Raw genomic sequence first — 20,111 nt, 5'->3', positions numbered from 1 at the left:
TGGCAGAAGTAGCGTCAGGGTTTATTGGTTATACGGCAAATATACTGATTAGCCTGGAACCCAGCACCAGAATTAAATAATTCCAGTATAAAATCGATGATAATTTGGGGAGTAAGAAGCTGTGTCACTTGAAACTGACAATTTCCTCCAACATCAGCGTTGCGTCTCTCCTGATTCAGTCCTCCGTCTTCCCACGGTGCTTTTCCACTCAGGCCTCCAGCCTTCCCGTCATTCCTTCTGGCGTGACGCGAGAAGGGGAGGTGGAAATGACAGAGGTACTCCGCTTTCCCATCAGCTCTCTCGGTTCGCTGTCTTCCAGTTTCCCGTGATTCTGCGCAGCGCCGGCGGTCTTCCATTGGTCCATGGTCCTCGGGGAGAGAGGAGAAGGTGACGGTAAAGGACAGATTGAAGGATGGCTGCTTACTTGACGCACCAGCAGAAAGTACTTCGACTTTACAAACGGGCCCTGCGGCACTTGGAATCCTGGTGCATTTTCAGGTTGGATCTTCATCCCGCTTGAGGCGATGCGGTGTCGGGGGTTCAGAGTTAGGGAAATTGGCGGAGTTGGATTGACAAAAGGTGCAGTCAGTGGTCCATTTCCAGAAGATTCTCGGTTGAAATGCATTGAGGAGATGTTTTGTTTAGTATTTTATTTACCGTTTGACAGTTCTGATGCACTGTGACAGAATGCAAAAATGAAACATAGGAATTAGGAGCAAAAATCGGCAAATTCGTGGCACAGAGGTTAGCGCTGCTGCCTCACAACGTCAGGGACCCAAGTTCGGGTCACTGTCTATGTGGAGTTTGCACGTTCTCCCCGTGTCTGTATGGGTTTCCTGCGGGTGCTCCGGTTTAAGAACATAAATAGGAGCAGGAGTAGGCCATCTAGCCCTTTGAGCGTGCCCCGCCATTCAACAAGATCATGGCTGATCTGAAGTGGATCAGTTCCACTTTCCTGCTTTCTCCCCATAACCCTTAAATCCCTCATCTATCAGAAACCTATCTACCCGTGACTTCAATATATTCAGTGAGTTAGACTCCACCACTTCAATGGGCAGAGAATTCCAGAGACTTACCACCCCTTGAGTGAAGAAGTTCCTCCTCAACTCTGATCTAAACTGTCCCCCCCCCCTTATTTTGAGGCCATGCCCTCTAGTTTTGCTATCCTTTCTAAGTGAGAAGAATCTCTCTACCTCTACCCTATCTAGCCCCTTCATTATCTTATATGTCTCTATAAGATCCCCCCTCATCCTTCTAAACTCCAACGAGCACAGACCCAGTCTATTCAATCTCTGCTCATAGGCTAACCCCCCCATCTCTGATATCAGCCGAGTGAACCTTCTCTGCAGTACCTCCAAGGCCAATATATCCTTCTGCAAGTGCGACGACCAAAACTGCACACAGTCCTCCAGCTGCGGCCTCACCAGTGCCCTGTACAGTTGCAGCAAGACCTCCCTGCTTTTATATTCTATTCCCCTTGCTATGAAGGCCAACATTCCATTCGCCTTCTTGATCACCTGCTGCACCTGCAGACTGGGTTTTTGTGATTCATGCACAAGGACCCCCCAGGTCCCTCTGCAGTGTAGCATGCTGCAGCTTTTTGCCCTTTAAATAATAATCCCTCCTACTATTATTTCTACCAAAGTGGATAACCTCACATTTGCTAACATAATACTCCAGCTGCCAGGTCCTCGCCCACTCACTCAGCCTACCCAGATCTCTCTGCAGACTTTCCACGCCTTCCACGCAATTTGCTTTTCCACTCATCTTTGTGTCATCAGCAAATTTCGTTACCCTACACTCAGCTCCCTCCTCCAGATCGTCTGTGTAAATGGTAAACAGTTGAGGCCCCAACACTGATCCCTGAGGCACTCCAGTAGTCACCAACTACCAACCAGAATAGCACCCATTGATTCCAACTCTCTGCTTCCTATTAGACAACCAATCCTCTATCCACACTAACACCTTACCCCCAACTCCATGCACCCTAACCTTCTGCAGCAACCTTTTGTGAGGCACCTTATCAAATGCCTTCTGGAAATCTAAAAACATCACATCTACCGGTTCTCCTCTGTCTACCGCTTCCTCCCACATTCCAAAGATGTGCAGGTTAGGTTGATTGGCCATGCTAAGTAGCCTCTTAGTGACAGGGGGACTAACAGGGTAAACATGTTAGGGCTTAGTTGGGATTGTGGCCACTGTGGACTCGATGTGCCAAATGGCAGCCTCTTGCATTGTAGGGATTCTATGAAATTCAGCCTCTTAAACCTGGTCCACCATTCAATCAGATCATGATTGGACTCAAATCCACCACCCCAACTATTTCCCCATATCCTCTTATTCCTTTTTATCAGAAGAATGCTTGTCAATCAGAAAATTGTGCCTTTTCATGTTTGTTGCCGTTGTTAGTAGAAAAATACCGTTGATGCTGGAAATCTGAAATAGGAAAGGCTACAAACACTCAGCAGGTCAGGCAGCATCTGTAGGGAGAGGAGCCTTTCAGATGAACAGTCTTTGATTTGAAATGTTTACCTAATTTCTCTCTTCGTAAATGCTGCATGATTATTGTCTTTTGTTGCTTTGGTTCCAGCTGGTACAACCAATTTACTATAACTGAGTTTTGTTTTACGGCTTGGATGTAAATTTGGAGCCGGTAAACAGTTCCCCATCTTCACAGCTCCAGATCCCAAGCTGTGATTAATTTCTAGCTCGAAACTGAATAATTTTTAATAATTCGTACTTGAAGCCTTCAACGTCACAAATTCACCTGAGCAGAATATACATTGTCCACGCTGTCTCCGAAGATTATTTAATTTATTGCAAGGAATGCCATTTGCATTCTAATCTAATTTTCATAGAAAGAAGTCTCACAACACCAGGTTAAAAACCAACAGGTTTATTTAGAATCACGAGCTTTCCTTCATCAGGTAACCTGGTGTTGTGAAACTTCTCATTGTGCCCACCCCAGTCCAATACCAGCATCTCCACATCATGCATAATTTTCATAGACAACCATTAAGAATTAATGAGCTGATTTCAGTGTGAGGAATAAGAATGTTTTATGTGTTAAATTAGAAATGAAATCAACATACTAGAATAACAGGTTGACCACTGATAAAGTTGTTAGCATTTTGAGGAAGAAGGAATTTTTCACCAGGAGCTGGTTTCCAAGCTTCTATGAAAATCAAAGCTTTGCCAGCAAATCTTCATGTAATGTGATTTATCACAATTCATGTGAGGCTTTGTTTAAAAATTAGGACAACATTTTCTGTGTAAGTATTAGATAAAACTTATAGAATGATATAATCTTGGGCTAGCGATTGTACCAGATTAATTTATTTTGAAGTCACTGGATCATTATAAATATGTGATCATCTTTTGGGGGCAATCTTGTTCCTAGCAACAACAATACCAAAAGTATGGCATTTAAAGATCTGCCACCTTGGTCTTATTGTCAGAATTTTCCTTTGTGCTGAAAAATGACATCTGAATTTGCTTCTTGTGCACTAATTGGGTCTTAAGGGAGAGTGGTTACTAAGGTAAAGTGACCTTATAACTACTTTAAAATAAATCACACATCCTGTACAAGTATTTATAGAACAAGTCAATTGTTTCAATATGCAAGCAAGATAATGAATATTGAGTTAGTGTTGCATGTAGAATTGGTATCACAGTTGTCTACACTGTTGAAATTAAATAGTTTTAGTCATAAGATTATGAAGCAATATCTAACATTTGTTACATTGTTGAAATACTGGCTTTCCAATTTGTACCAGGTCTCTCTATTCAGTTAAGTAACTTACGATTTCAGCATGTCTTCTGCTTCTTAATATTGTTTTCATCCAGAACACATTGATTTGCATCCTTTGTTTATCCTTTCAAAATGTGTACACCCCTGAAGACTAAGCCATCTGGGTATGCTTCTTTTCATCCTCAAGGTACTTGCCTCTATAGGTTGTTTCTCTTGACCCCTCTCCTCTGAAAAGTATTTCTTTTTACTGATCTAACTACAATGCTATTGCTCATTCACTGGTACTGTGGAATGCCATTGAACCTTTGTTAACTGCTATCACTTTGAAAGTTGTAAATTAATCTGTGAACACCAGTATACCTTTGAGGATAAACTTATTATATATTGTATTTGTACTTGGGATATGAGCAATGCTGCTGAATTCGTAGGCTCTCCTGACTTGCTCTGAAGAGGTAATTGTATGCTGCTTCTTTGAATCACTGCAGTTCTTGAGGTGATAATATTTGGTAGACGATTCCACAATTTTGAAACTGGATGGTGTGTGACTTGGAGATGCTCTTGAAGATGATTGTGTTCGTACGTTATCATTCAAGGTGGTAGAGGTTGCAAGATTAGAGGTGAAATAATTTTGAGAACTTGACCGCAGTGCAGCTTGTACATAACTCAATTACAGCCACGTTGTGCTGGTGATGAAAGGACTAAATATTGACTGTAGTGGTAGAGATGCCTGTTATGTAGATTGTTCTTGTCCTGGATAATATTGTGCTCCCTTGACTACTAATGCAATTGCATCCAGCCAAGGAAACGGTGAGTAATGCATCACACTGACAACTACAGCTTTGTGGATGGTGGACTTGGTGAGGCATTCATTGCAGAATCATGACTTCTTCCCTGCTCACATAATTTTTATTAATCTGGCTGATCCAATTAATCTCTAGTTAGCTGGAGAGAGGTGACAGTTGAAGACTAGATGGATAATTAGACATTTTTTTGGAGATGTTCATTGCTTGATACTTGTGCGGCATGAATAGATATAGACGACAGACAGCTGTGGTGGGCAACTTAAATGTGAATGGAACTAAACTGTATACAATTGTCAACAAGTAGTGTTGGATTTAGGATGTTTACCTGAGATACTTCTGCAATGGGATCGAAGGGCTGCAACGATTGGCCTCCAATAATCACCTTCCTTTGTGTCGAATATGATTGGAGCTAAGCTGTTCTCCTTAATGCTCATTTATCCTATTTTACTTGGTAGTCTTGATGTCATAGTAATTGAATGTTGCAGGGACTAGCATGGGCAACTACTCTGGTTCTTGTACTTTTAGAATTCAGCAGTTGAATATGTCGATGCATTTGTCATTACCATTGACAATTTTTGACATCATACGTCAAAACAATTTACCAAAGTGATCATGACTATGTAGTTTACTCTATGTTGCTAGCATTAGTTTATCCCTTGATTCTTTATAGAACTATAGAAAATTACAGCTCAGAAACAGGCCATTTGGCCCTTCTTGTCTGTGCCGAACCATTTTTTTGCCTAGTCCCACTGACCTGCACTTAGACCATATCCCTCCACACCCCTTTCATACATGAACCCGTCCAAGTTTTTCTTAAATGTTAAAAGTGACCCCATGTTTACCACTTTATCTGGCAACTCATTCCACACTCCCACCACTCTCTGCGTGAAGAAGTCCCCCCTTGATATTCCCTTTAAATTTTTCTCCTTTTACTCTTAACCCATGCCCTCTGGTTTTTTTTCTCCCCTAGCCTCAGTGGAAAAAGCCTGCTTGCATTCACTCTATCTATACCCATCAAAATCTTATACACCTCTATCAGATCTCCCCCCATTCTTCTATGCTCCAGGGAATAAAGTCCTAACTTATTCAATCTCTCTCTGTAACTCAGCTTCTCAAGTACTGGCAACATCCTCGTGAACCTTCTGTGCACTCAACCTTATTTACATCCTTCCTGTAACTAGGTGACCAAAACTGTACACAATACTCTAAACTCGGCCTCACCAGTGCCTTATATAACCTTACCATAACACTCCAACTTTTATATTCGATACCCGATTTATAAAAGCCAGTGTATGAAAAGCACTCTTTACGACCCTATCCACCTTTGGTGACACTTCTAGGGAATTCTGTACCTGTGTTCCCAGATCCCTCTGTTCAACTGCACTCTTCAGAGTCCTACCATTTACCCTGTACATTCTACTTTGGTTTGTCCTTCCAAAGTGCAATACCTCACATTTGTCTGCGTTAAATTCCATTTGCCATTTTTCAGCCCATTTTTCTAGTTGGTCCAAGTCTCTCTGCAAGCTTTGAAAATCTTCCTCACTGTCCGCTACACCTCCAATCTTTGTATCATCAGCAAATTTGCTGATCCAATTTACCACATTATCATCCAGATCATTGATATAGATGACAAACAACAATGGACCCAACACTGATCCCTGCAGCACACCACTAGTCACAGGCCTCCACTCAGAGAAGCATCCTCCACAACCACTCTCTGGCTTCTTCCATTCAGCCAGTGTCTAATCCAATTTACTACCTCCCCATGTATACCTAGCAACTGAACCTTCCTAACTAACCTCCCATGAGGGACCTTATCAAAGGCCTTGTTAAAATCCAGTTAGACAACATCCACTACCTTCCCTTCATCCACTTTCCTGGTAACTTGGTGTCTCCATTACTCAGATTCTTTATATCCCTTCCTATCACTGATCCCTCCCATTCAACCAAATATATCCAACATTTTGCCGATAGTTTCACACTACATTCAACATCCTGAGATACTGCCAAGATTTTGAACACAGTATAATGGGTGAATTAATACATTTGATGTTCACGCCCCTTAGAGTACAATGAACATTTTTTTGAAAAAATATAAAAGAAAACAGTTCCTTCACATCTCTTACACAATAAAAACAATCATCATTTACCTGTGATATCTTTACCCCTAGTCTCTGTCTACCAATATTCTTTGCCACATCCTCTTCCACACCTTCAAAGTGCTCTCTTGTTGGAAGTTTCCTCTGAGATGCTGTTTCGTCTTGTGAGCCTCACAAAAGCCAGTACAGAGGCGGCCATTCAGCCTACCAAGTTCATGCTGCCTCTTTGATCTAATGTTCTAGGATGGTGAGCAAAATGTGGCGTAGAGGTAGGATCAAACTTGGCGTTGAGCGGTGATATATAACAGTATCTAGTAGGAGAAATACCACTAAAGAGAAATGTATTTGAACCCTGATTTCTGTTTTAAATTTAATCTTGTAAAGGGACTTCAATCAATTTGAAAACAGTACTGTTTTGTTACCAGTACCCATTTGTATTTGTCATATTCTCTGAAGGATAATAAACCACGCTAAAATGGTACCTCACTAATTGCAGAATATCTTTCAGATTTTATGCTTTGATTTTGGGATGAATGTTTGCTTCCTCACTCTTGAAATCCCTAGTGTTATGTTTTCTGGTTTTATCAGGGTTAAGTACTTTTGACAGGACTGCACACCTAACTTACCCTTCCTTTTAAGCCCACAAGCCCCCCCCCCCCCCCCCCCCCCTCTAAATAGAACATCCAGCTTTCTTGAAGGTTTTGATGGGTTTCACCTCCAATGCTCTACCAGTGCTTTTCCAGCTTGTTTGGATGAGAATGAGGACTGCAGGATGGATGAGCTTACTGGCCATGGCACCGTGGTATAAGAAGCCATTCAAGCAGGAGGCATAACTAGAAATGTAGTGGTAGTTGGGGACAATATAATCAAAGGGATTAACACCATTTTCTGCAACAAAGACTGCAAGTCCAGATGGCTGTGTTACTTGCCTGGTAACGTGGTATAGGACATCTGCACAGCACTGGAGAGGAGCTTGCAGTGGGAGGGTAAGGACCCAGTAATCATGGTCCATGTAGGTACAAATGACATAGGCAGGACAAAGAAGGAGGTTCTGCACAGTCAGTTTGAGGAACTTACACTATATTAAGCACAACCTCAAAATTCATAATGCCTGGAATTATACCTGAGCCACGTGTAAAGTGGTTAAGACAAGTAAGACAAATCAGATTAGGGAGATGAATGTATGGCTCAAAGAATGGCATGGGAGAAGTAGGTTCCAGTTCGTGGGGCACTTCCAACAGTTTTGGGAAAAGTGGGATCTGTACAATTGGGATGATCGCCACTGAATCATGCTGGAATTGGCATTCTTGCAAGCTGCATAGCTGAGGAAGTAGAGAGGGTTTTAAACTAAGTAGTGCAAGTAAGGGATCAATTGAGGAGATTGGTAAACCAAAGAGTAGACAAGGCAAAAGAGAAAAGTACTATAGGAAATGAAAAACAAACTGACAGAACAATAAATCAACAGATGAGACTAGAAGTTAGAAAAAGAATAAAAGATTAAAACTAAAATCTATATATAAATGCACAAAGCATTCAAAACAAAACTGATGGACTGAGAGCACATGTAGAAATAAGTAAGTATGATTTAATAGCCATTGCAGAGACATGGCTGCAGACTTGGATTGGGACCTGAATATTGAAGGGTACAGGATATTTAGGAGGACAGAAAACAAGGACAAGTTAGACTTGGCTCTGTTAGTTAATGATGGTATTAGCACAATAGAGAGGGAGAACCAAATGAGTAAGAAAAAGTCCAAGGGGTGAACGCACCATCTTGGTTAACAAGAAAAGTCTTGCTGTTTAAAAAAAACATACAATTGTGCAAAGACAAGTCAGAAGATTAGACAGAATATAAGGAACAGCAAAGGATGACTAAAAGATTAATAATGAGGGAAAAATTAGGCTTGCGAGAAAGCTAGCCAGAAATGTAAAAATAGATAGAAGTTTCTATAAATATCTGAAAAAGAAATGAGTTAAAGTGAGTGTTGGTTCAATAGAAAGTGACTTTGGAGAATTGATAATGGAAAGCGAGCAGATACCAGAGAATTGAACAGGTATTTTGTATTAGTCTTCACTACAACAGAAACAAGTAACACCCTGGATGTAGCTATAAACCAGGGAGAGAGGAACTCGGGTAAATTGCAGTCACCAAAGAAGTGGTACTGAATAAATGGTTGGTGCTACAGGCTGACAAATGTCTGGATCCTGATGGATTTCAGTCTGGGTCTTAAAAGAAGTGAAATAGTTGATGCTTTACTTTCTTTGAACTACTTAACCACTCCATTACAGGATCATGGACAATCTGAGCCTATCCCGGCATACACTGAGCGCTAGGCAAGATAAACCCAGGGCAGGGTGCCAGTCTGTCACAGGGCATACATTCTCAGTCAAGATAGTTGATTCATTAGTTTTAATATTCCAAAACGCCATAAATTTGATGAAGATCCCATTACATTGGAACTTAACAAATGTAACTCAATTATTCAAAAGGGAGGGAGACAAGAAGCAGAAACTACAGGCTTAACCTCTGTCATGAGGAAAATGCTAGGGGCTATTACTATAGAAGTTGTAGAATCAGAATGGTTTTGTGAAGGGGAAATCATGTTTAACCAACCTTATTGGATTTTCTTTGTGGAAGTAAGAACATAAGAAATAGGTGCAGGAGTAGGCCATCCAGCCCCTCGAGCCTGCCCCGCCATTCAATAAGATCATGGCTGATCTGTCGCTGCTCAGTTCCACATTCCCGCCCTCTCCCCATAACCCTTAATCCCCTCTCCTATCAAAAACCCATCAACCCGCGTCTTAAAAATATTTAGCGAGGCAGCCTCCACCACTTCAACGGGCAGAGAATTCCAGAGATTCACCACCCTTTGAGTGAAGAAGTTCCTCCTCAACTCCGTTCTAAACTGCCCCCCTTTTATCTTGAGGCTGTGCCCCCTAGTCCTATTGTCTTTTTTGAGCGGGAAGAGTCTCTCCACCTCTATCCTATCCATCCCATTCATCATCTTATACGTCTCAATGAGATCTCCCCTCATTCTTCTAAACTCTAACGAGTACAAGCCCAGTTTATTCAGCCTCTCCTCATAGCTCAACCCCCTCAACTCCGGTATCAGCCTAGTAAACCTCCTCTGCACTCCCTCCAAGGCCAAAATATCTTTGCGCAGGTGTGGCGCCCAAAAATGCACACAGTACTCCAGTTGCGGCCTCACCAATGCCCTATACAGCTGCAGCAAGACCTCCCTACTTTTATATTCAATCCCCCTCGCGATGAAGGCCAGCATCCCATTTGCCTTCCTGACCACCTGCTGCACCTGCAGGCTGGGTTTTTGCGACTCATGCACAAGGACCCCGAGGTCCCTCTGCACTGTCGCCTGCTGCAGTTTTTTGCCACGTAAGAAATAGTCCTTCCTACCATTATTCCTACCAAGGTGGACCACCTTGCACTTGCCAACATTAAATTCCATTTGCCATTTCCTGGCCCATTCGCCTAGCCTATCTAGATCCTTCTGCAGACTCTCCACACCCTCCGCGCAATTTGCCGTTCCACCAATCTTGGTGTCATCAGCAAATTTCGACACCATACGCTCGGTTCCCTCCTCCAGGTCATCTATATAAATGGTAAATAGCTGAGGCCCCAGCACCGACCCCTGGGGCACTCCACTAGTCACCAAAACATGTGTTGTCAATGGAGGGGAATTATTAGATGTACTGTGCTTATATTTCCAGAAGACATTTGATAAAATGTCACATCAAAGGTTATTGCAGAAATGAAAAGCTCATATTGGGATTACTATATTGACATGGATAGAAAATTAGCTAGCTAACAGGAAGCAGAGTAAGCATAAATTAGTCTTTTTAAGGTTGACATGGTGTACCACAGGAATCAATGCTGAGACCTCAACTGCTAAAAATATATATAACTGAGTTGAATGATTAGGATGGTTGCCAAATTTGCTGATGACACAAAGATAGATAGATGAATAAGTTCTGAAGAGAACAAAAAATAGATGGGTTAAGTGAATGGGCAAAGATCTGGCTATTGGAGTATAATGTGGGAAATGTAAAATTGTCCATTTTGGCAGGAAAAATAGAAGAGAAGCAAATATAAATGGTGAGAGATTACAGAGCTCTGAAATGCATTATTGGTCACCTTATTTAATGAAGGATGTAAATGCTTTGAAAGTAGTTCAGAGAAGGTTTACCAGACCGATGCCAGGAATGGTAGTGTTATGAGGAAATGTTGGACAGACTAGGCTTTTATGTACTGGAGTTTAAAAGACTAAGAGGTGGCTTGATTGAAACAAAGTACATCCTAAGCAACCTTGACAGAGACTATGTTCCCTCTTATGAGAGAATAAAGAACAAAGAACAAAATCAGCCTGGGAAACAGGCCCTTTGGCCCAACGAGCCCACACTGCCATCTCAACACCACCTTTCTATCCATGACCCCTATCTAATGTAGTATGGCCATCCAGATTGAGGGAAAACTGATTTAGGGACAACTTATTTCTGCCAATCAGCCTAACAGCACAGCCCTGGGAGGAAACCGGAGCACCCGGAGAAAACCCACGCAAGCACGGGGAGAACACGCAAACCCCCACAGCCACCGGCCCAAATCCACGCGTCCGCACAGCAACCAGCGATAGCCACTGTGCTGTCATCCCGCCCAGTATCTTGTCCAGTTTAGGCACACACTAACGACACGAAGCACTAGGCCAATCCCGAACAACCAAGAGCAGCCCCAGCACGCCCCTCGCCGGACACAAGGCGGACCGACTTAAAACCTGTGAATGAAAAGGGAAAAACATTATTATCATACTATACCCATTTACATTTCTAGGGACACCCCAATGCTAATGACCCTTAAAGGTTCTCCTATATCCACCCATCTCCAACCCAGTCATGTGCCTGTCTAGAACTATGTGTCACTGTTAAGGGATTGCCCATTTAAAATGGAGATGTGAGGTCATGAGTCTTTGGAACTCTCTTTCTGAAAAGGTGGTAGAAGCCTTTGAATATTTTTAAGGCAGAGGTGGATGGATTCTTGATAAGCAAGGGGATAGGGGAGGCAGGATGCAAATTTGAGGTTACAATTAGATCAGCCATGATCTTATTAAATGATGGAGCAGGCTCGAGTAGCCGAACAGCCTACTCCTCCTTGTTTGTATGTTTATGTGCACTATATTGATGTTAACTGATTTGTGATAAAGAGCATTTCACTTTCTCAGTATCAAATTACACCATTAGCATAGGGCGCACTTTAGAAACAATCCATGGAGGCACAATGGAACAGAGGTGTTGAGTATGTTGCCTTCTAACACTATCTAGAGACAAATCTTTTTGGTAATTTAAGCAAGGAAATGGGCACAAGAGTAATATTGGGTTACACCTCCCAGTACTTTAATAAAAATAGGAATGCAAAATGTTGGAATGAATTTCTGTGTTAATGCAACATACCACTAGTTTGTTACATTTACTTTTTTTCCTGCTTAGGGACAAGTACCGTTTTTATGCCTGCATGCTGCGAGCAAGATTTGATGAACATAAAGATGAAAAAGACATGATAAAGGCTACTAAACTGCTGAAAGCTGGTGAGGAGGAATTCTGGACACTGCAACATCCACAACCCTACATTTTCCCTGATTCACCAGGAGGCACGTCCTATGAGAGATATGATTGCTACAAGGTGCGACATAAAATCCATACTGTGTAAAACTAATGCATTGTAGATATTTTATTATGAAGTACCTTATTAAATGCTTTTTTAAAAGTCCAATTAAACCATCTGGTTTCCTTCATTCACTATACTGGTGAATTCCTAAAAATATATCATCACACTGATAATGCGTGAACCTTTCAGATTCTGTTAGGTAACCTTGGTATGTCCAAAGATATGTAGGTTACAGAGATTGCTAAATTGCCCTGTAGTGTTCAAAGTTGTGTGGGTTCGGTGGATTAGCCATAGTAAATGCTCTGTCAGAGGGTAGGTAGAGACTTGATGTTCCGAATGGCCTCTTTCTGTACTGTAGGTATTATATGACATTCTCTAAATGATATATTGCATCCCCTAATGATTTCCATAGGCATATTACCCAAGTTACATTCATAGGTCCATAGTTATTCAAGTCTGCCTTTATCTTCTTTTACAGAGATTAGAGCTACATGGGTTTCCCAGAAGAACTTACTCTCTAGCGAACTATTAATGATGCAGGCAAGAGGCTTGCATATCTTCTGCCCAATCTCCTTAAAGAACCTTGGGTGGACAACATCCTGGCCATCAGCTCCCTCTCTATTTTAAAGTGCTTTATACTTTCTAAATAGTGTGTTCATTGATTTTAAAACCTTAGGACTGAGTTGAGGAGGACAACCCAAAGGGCTGTGAATCTGTGGAATTCCCTGCCCATTGAAGCAGTTGAGGCTAGCTCATACTTTTTAAGGCGAGGATAGATACATTTTTGAACAGTAAAGGAATTAAGGGTTATGGTGAGCAGGTCGGTAAGTGGAGCTGAGTCCATAAAAAGATGAGCCATGGTCTTATTGAATAGTGGAGCAGTCTCAAAGGGCCAGATGGCCTACTCCTAGTTCTTATGTTCTTACTGATGGCACAATTTAGTTCCAGTTGTGCATCATCTTTGATTGAAGATTGGGACAAAATACGCATTTCATCTACCCATTATACATCGCAAGTCCTTTCTAACCTGCCTTCACTCCAAATCTCAATAGAATCTTTGATTTTGACTCTTCGTAGCTGACAGTGGTTTTCCTAGCCAACACTTATATAAGCGATCCTCTGTTTCCATTAACCTTTCAGCTGATCTGAAAGCTGCCTTAGTTATCTTTAAACTGTTCTTGAAATGAAACTCTATTGCTTGCTTCCAGCAAAGATTGTTCAGAGATAATCAGTACTTTTTATTAACTAACTTCACCAGACGGTAGATATTTGTAGGAATTCTACTGATTCAGTGGCTGCGAGTTTAACTCAGCACAGACCTGGAATGTCCAACCTGATTATCCAGGGCTTGGATTTTTATTTTGATCTACTTGGAAGATTTTAAGAACACAGATGTAGGGAGAAGTCTGTTGTCTTGATACTTTAAGTTTGTGGGGTAACCTGATGCAAGGTTTAAGCAAGATTCTGAAATTCGTAGACCTAAGTCTTGATAGAAACATAGCTGCTTTTTCACTCACTTGTATCATGCCAGTGTGTGACTTGAAGATTTCTCAACTCATTCTCCAGAGTTGTTGCTCTTTGACTGATGTACAAAATACAAACAGTTTATTTTTCTGCGCAGAAGCTATTTTTTCAAACCCTGATTTTTAAATTTTAGTGAAGATATGTTTTTCTCTCCCGATAGACACCTGAATCCTATCTGGATTATTGGCATCCATCTGAGAAGGCAATGTATCCAGATTATTTTGCCAAGCGAGAGCAATGGAAGAAGCTGCGCCTCCAGAGTTGGGATAGAGAGGTGAGTACAAGCCCTTTGTGGTGCTTGATATGATATCTTGCTTTCTATTTGTTTAAAAAGTAATTTCATAGGGGCGGCACGGTGGTTAGCACTGTTGCCTCACAGCGCCAGGAACCCTGTTCGATTCCCAGCTCAGGTCACTGTCAGTGTGGAGTCTGCACATTCTCCCCCTGTCTGCATGGGTTTACTCTGGGTGCTCCAGTTTCCTCCCACCGTCCAAAGACATGCTGGTTAGGTGGATTGGCCATGCTAAATTCTCCCTTCATGTACCCGAACAGGTGCCAGAGTGTGGCGACTAGAGGATTTTCACATAACTTCATTGCAATGTTAATGTAAACCTATTTGTGACATTAATTAAGTAAACTTTAAGTATTGAATAAATACCATCTGCAGTATTGTGTAAATCATCCATATAATCAGATGTATTAATCAACAACCATAAGAGGTTGTGATGAAAGTACAGAAGTTGAACAGTATTTGCTTGTAAAGAAATTGTGGACAATAATTTAATTTATTGCATTTCCATTTAAAAATAAGATTGTTACTTCAAAAAATACTTTCATTGGGATGTGTCAATCTATGTCTTGTCAGCAGAAAGAAGTTCTGTAAATTATTTTAAAAAATTAGTTGAGTGTCTGTAAAAGGAATATTAAAGAGTATGGAGAACAAGCAGTAGAGTGGATTAGAAGAGGCAATTTGTGAAATGGGTATAGAAAGATTTTGCTGTAATATCCCTGGCCTATACAAAATCCTTTCAGCATATTTTGGTGAGGTAATGTCTTTTGATTATGAGACTCCTCAGATCAGAAATCCAGTGAATAGAAATCAACTTCACTGTTATGTTACAGTTGTATGAATGTGGCTACTGTAATTTGATTGCTTAATGGAGGACCATTCCTCAGAATTGAGGGGGTGAGTCCCTTTTCCCACATTGATCACTTATCCCACTAGTCAACAAATAGTTACGTAGAGTGGTTTGACGTAAGTGTCTAAAATTATGATGGAGCTGGGGATTAGTGTAGATTTCTAGTGATTGTGAACAAGAAGACATAGGCTTAATGTTAAACAAAATAGATTTACAGTAAGCAGAAGCTTTTTACACTCCGAGTGAGGCTCTGAAATGCATTGCTGGAATTAGTGACTTGAGCAGACACCATGAAACATTTATGAGTATATATTTGATTTGAATGCAAAGTATTTGAGAACAGAACAGGCATGTAAAACTGCCTACATGAATGCTAAATGTCAAAATGAACAGTTTGGGCCAGTCTATCAGTCTTGTAATTTCTGTATAAAAGAAAGACAGATTTGTATTTTAGTTACATGACATTCCAAAGCACTTTACAATCAATTATGTAATGAAATATAGTCAGTTTTGTAACACAGGGAAACACATGAGCTAATTTGACCACAGTTGTACCTCTTGCCCACTCATCATTGCATGAGTGATTGGAAATTTAGTTTGTAAAAAAAAAATCCATGCTACCACTCAAATGCCACTGTCTGATATTCCATTCCATATCCTGATGGGGATGTTTAACACTGATGTAAGCATAAAAAACACTCCTCAAAGGGCACCTTAGGCACGCTCAGCCAGGTGATTGGATAAGCAGATAGAGAATAAAAGTAAAATTGGTTTACATTTTTTTTTGAGCAAAACTGTAACTATAGTCTGGAAGTGGACAACAAAAAAGATGGCAGTCATGAGTTATGGTGGGCAGAGCATTCTATTTTTAACCTGAAGTATGGATTTGTACCCAAATTAGAAGTTAAATCATTGCAAGCAAATTAAAACTGCATTTTGTAATTGCTTGATGCTGATAGTGTAGAAGGAAGAGAAGGGTATCTATGTGGTAATTTTTTTTCTTCCCCTCTAGGTGAAGCAACTGCAAGAGGAAGTGACTAATAATCCTCAGAGTGAGGCTCTGCCCCCTGCTCGTGAGGGTGAATTTCCACCACTGTGGTGGAACATTGTCACAAGACCCCGTGAACGCCCATCGTAAGAGACAAAACCAATAACGGATAGAAAAAGATGGTCTCAGTGTTGTCAACAGCAGATTATTATCAAGTGTTGATGCCTATACTGTTTTGAAATGTTTCTGTGACCTTAATGAAGTCTAATAAATACCTGAAAATAAATGTTTGTCTTCATTTTACACTACCCCCAAAGAAACTTGCTTAAAGTGAAGGATATTCCCAGTTTACATCAGCATTTCAAATTCTTTTTTCCTTTAACCTAAAATATTACTGCTTTTTTTAAGGAAAATTTCTTGTCTGTTTTCTATGTTTTAACCGTCTTTCCTGACTTAAAACTTCCCTGGTGGGTAATGAGTGCACTTTGCGTTCATCTGTCACAGGTAATTCCCCATTTTCCACAGCAGAACCAACGAGCTCAGAGCATCTGCTTAGCACATGTTCATATCTGACGCCCAGGCCTAAATCAGGATGATTAAAATAGGCACCCTTGTGCCCGTGCTGGACTTGTACAAATCAGATGTTATTCTGAGATAACCAAGGAAAACAAGTGGAAAGCTATCCAATATCTCTGTTAAAATTTTTCCATTGCCTCCGTCCCTGCCCCTTTCATACATCATGATTCTCTGCACACCTCTATTTCTGGCCTCTTGTACGTTCTGGTGACTGTCTGTCCCATCTTTACCCAGCCAAGTCTCCAGCTCCTAAACCTATCCCAAAATCTTCCCACGTGGTTCAGCATCAGCCCTGTCCAGCCAGCAGTGCTTGCACCACTGTTAAATTGCTTGCTCTGAGTGAAATTCTGATTCATTTCTGGATTAAGTTGCCGACCTATTCTCTTCAAAATGTGTACAGGATATACCTTTGGATATTAGTTTCTAGTTTCTAGTCATGGCATGTAATGCACTTACTATCCATAGGAGGCATTTAGATATGAAACTATATTTTTATAAACCCAGAAGTACAACTCATAATTTAATGGAATAGATTTTCCTTTCACAGCTGTTATATTCCATGAATATTTGAATATATCATGGACTACTGCATTCTGATTACACTACTTAAAGGCATCATTTTTCCACATAATCTGGGATGAGAGTTGTTCTCGTTTTTGCAGAAACCACAAATATCAATAGCACAGTTGTATTATTTAGCCCATTGTGGATGCTGGCTCTACCAGCGTAATGACAACTACTTTCACCACAGTTCTACATATTTACTTTAAATAATCACATAATTTTCTCACTATAGTGGCATGTCATTCCATTATGTGTATAATTTCAAATTGATTGCAGAAACCGAGATGTGGATGGTTTCTGTGCATGAATGTTTGAAGATGACAGGACATGTTGAAAAATTCCCTAAAAAACATGGGATGCTGAGCTATCAAATAGAATCAATAGAAAAACAAGTTATGCTAAACATTTATAAATCTCATTTGACCTCATCCAATTATGGGCCTCACATTGCCATTGGAAGGGAGTCAAGCTTTTTAAAGTTACAAGGAGATTTATTTTAAAGATTTTACTGATCCTGTGGGTGTATTTCCAATATTTTACAGCTCTCCTGGCAAGTAGTTTCCTTTCCCTATGGCTTAACAGTTCTTTTAAATATATAATGGGATTGTATATAATGGGAAAGATGTGCTCTTAGGCTGATTGGTGTAACAAATTGTCCCTAAATTATTCTCCCCTGAACCTGGTTTCCAATGGGGGTACCATACGCATACACACGGGTCAAGGTAGGTGTAGGAAAATGCTTTAAGATGGTGGCGTGGGCTTGTTGGGCCAAAGGGCTTGTTTCCCGTGCTGTGTTGTTCTTTGTTATGACTATATGTATTGCATTATAAATACCATTTTTTGTAGAACAGTCATTGGGATTTGAAACATTAACACTTTCTCTGATACTGCCAGACCTGTTGTATTTAACCAATATTTTGCTTTTTTAAATGTTACCTTTGTACTCAAAATGCATTTAAGGACCTTTTATAATTTAATTTATTTGCAGTTGCATTTCCACAAAATTATACACTTGAATACCTAGTCTTTGTTTGCACCCTTCAGTAAGCTCGCATTATATACCCATTTACTTTATCTCTGCCTAGTCTATTACTTGTAGCGCTAAGCTGTCTGCAGTCTTTTGAATGTGACTCATTGGGATTATCAATATATTTTCGGATTTTGACTTTGTTCCCGTTTGTACATAAAATGGGTAATACCTCACCATCCAAAAAATAATTGTAATAATTTGTTTTAAAGTTACTAGCTGTAGCTGAGAGAGATATGGGCCAAATGGGATTAGTTTAGATAGGCTTTCTAGTTGGCATGGACCACTTTGGACCAAAGAGATTGTCTCCATGCCATACAGTCTATGATGCTATGGTTAAGGGGTGACCTAATGGTGTCAATAGGTAGATTGACAATTATGTCCTCTGGTTGAAGGGTCTAGAAACAAGGGGGTACAAGTCCTAGAAGTAGAGCTGGGTGATAAGGACTCTTCAGGCAGTCATGGAAATTTGGAACACTCTCCTACAAAAATATGTCCAGCCGAAGTTAACTGAACGTTTAAAAAGCGAGAAGTTTTTTTTAAGATATGTCATTAAGGATATGAAACCACTGGTAGCTGAAGTCGATATAGATCTGTTATGATTTAAGTGATTGGCAGAACAGATTGGAATAAAAGTTGATTAGTCAGCTCTTCCCATGTTGTGGTGTAATCTGTCAATTGACCACCTGGCACTGTTGACTACACTTACCTCATCGTGCTCCTCATGGGACTGTAATTTCTGCACATCCTCCTGGCCTTGCAGGTTATTGTCGAGGTTCAATATGTCTGATCTTCTGCCAGGTATGCAATATTGCCATCTTGTGGCATAGGTGCTCTGAACAGCTCTCCTTGCACTCAGTGAAACAGCACTTCCATGGTACCAATCATCCCACAGAAGATCTTCAGAGTTTGGTGATATGGTAATGTCACTGCATTAGCAATCAAAGGCCCAGACTAATGCATGGGTTCAAATCCTACCAAGGTGGCTGGTGGAATTTAAATTCAATTCATAAATCTGGAATATAAAGCTAAGCTTAGGAATGGTGTTACACCAAAACCCACCTCGTTCAGTTTGGGGAAGGAAATCTTCCAAACTTAGATGGCATTTCAGATCTAGAGTAATGTGTTTGGTTTTTGCAGAGGTCATTCGGTCCAAGTGTAATTAAGACTGGGCAATATGATGGTCTTGCCAGTGATACTCACATCCCATGAAATAACGTATTGCCCAAATGCAAAAGCTTCAGCAACATTCTAAATATACTGTTGAGCTGTAAAAACTACGACACATAGGCTGTCTGTAACCCAGGAGCTTTAGAGGTCCTGCCAATAAAACACTCAGATCTCTTTTATTTCTTCCTACAGGAACTAGTTTGATTTTTCTGAATCTCAACATTTAGTGCTGTGTTACCTCAATGTGGATAAATCAGAAATGAGAACACTAGACTACTTAGTGTCAAAATAAAAGCAAATTACTGCGGTTGCTGGAATCTCAGGTCATACCAAATCTGTATTCCTTTGTTCATTCTCGGTTCAATTACATAGTGAAGGCTGGGCCTCCTATAACAAACAATCACTTTTCATCTCAGCTGGATTCATCTTGCATCATCCAATACAGATAATGCTGCAAAAAAGTGCTGTTTTTTAAAAAAATTAGCCCATCCTATTACTGGTGGTGAAAAATATTTCTACATTTGACACTGGCAAGAAGCAAAAGACAAAATTATTTAACGTATCAGACATGGCTGCCTAGCATGCTAAAATTCAGTGGTGTGTCTGCAATTGATGGGGCTTCACTGTTATGAGATGCACTGCAGCAAAGCTCCTTCCACAGCACCTTCCAAACTCACTACCATTTAGAAAGACAAAGGCAGCAGATACATGGGAACAAGTTCCCCTCCAAGTCACTTACCATCTTGACTTACAACTACATCACCAATTCTTAATTGTTGCTGGGTCAAAATCCTGGAAT

General features: G+C 40.6%; 1 protein-coding gene across 1 annotated transcript; it reads left to right on the top strand.

The window, feature by feature from the left end:
• The first annotated feature begins 280 nt into the window (after positions 1-280).
• ndufb9 (NADH:ubiquinone oxidoreductase subunit B9) lies at positions 281-16,261 on the top strand. The gene is made up of 4 exons (XM_080193866.1): positions 281-498; positions 12,147-12,339; positions 14,009-14,122; positions 16,000-16,261. The coding sequence occupies exons 1-4, from the start codon at positions 413-415 to the stop codon at positions 16,123-16,125; spliced, it is 519 nt and encodes a 172-aa protein (XP_080049992.1). The 5' UTR covers positions 281-412; the 3' UTR covers positions 16,126-16,261.
• Positions 16,262-20,111: the final 3,850 nt, after the last annotated feature.

This window comes from Carcharhinus amblyrhynchos, chromosome 8 (genome assembly GCF_965287045.1).
Source record: "Carcharhinus amblyrhynchos chromosome 8, sCarAmb.v2.hapA, whole genome shotgun sequence".
NCBI lineage: Eukaryota > Metazoa > Chordata > Chondrichthyes > Carcharhiniformes > Carcharhinidae > Carcharhinus > Carcharhinus amblyrhynchos.
This window is presented reverse-complemented; position numbering and strand designations above follow the sequence as displayed.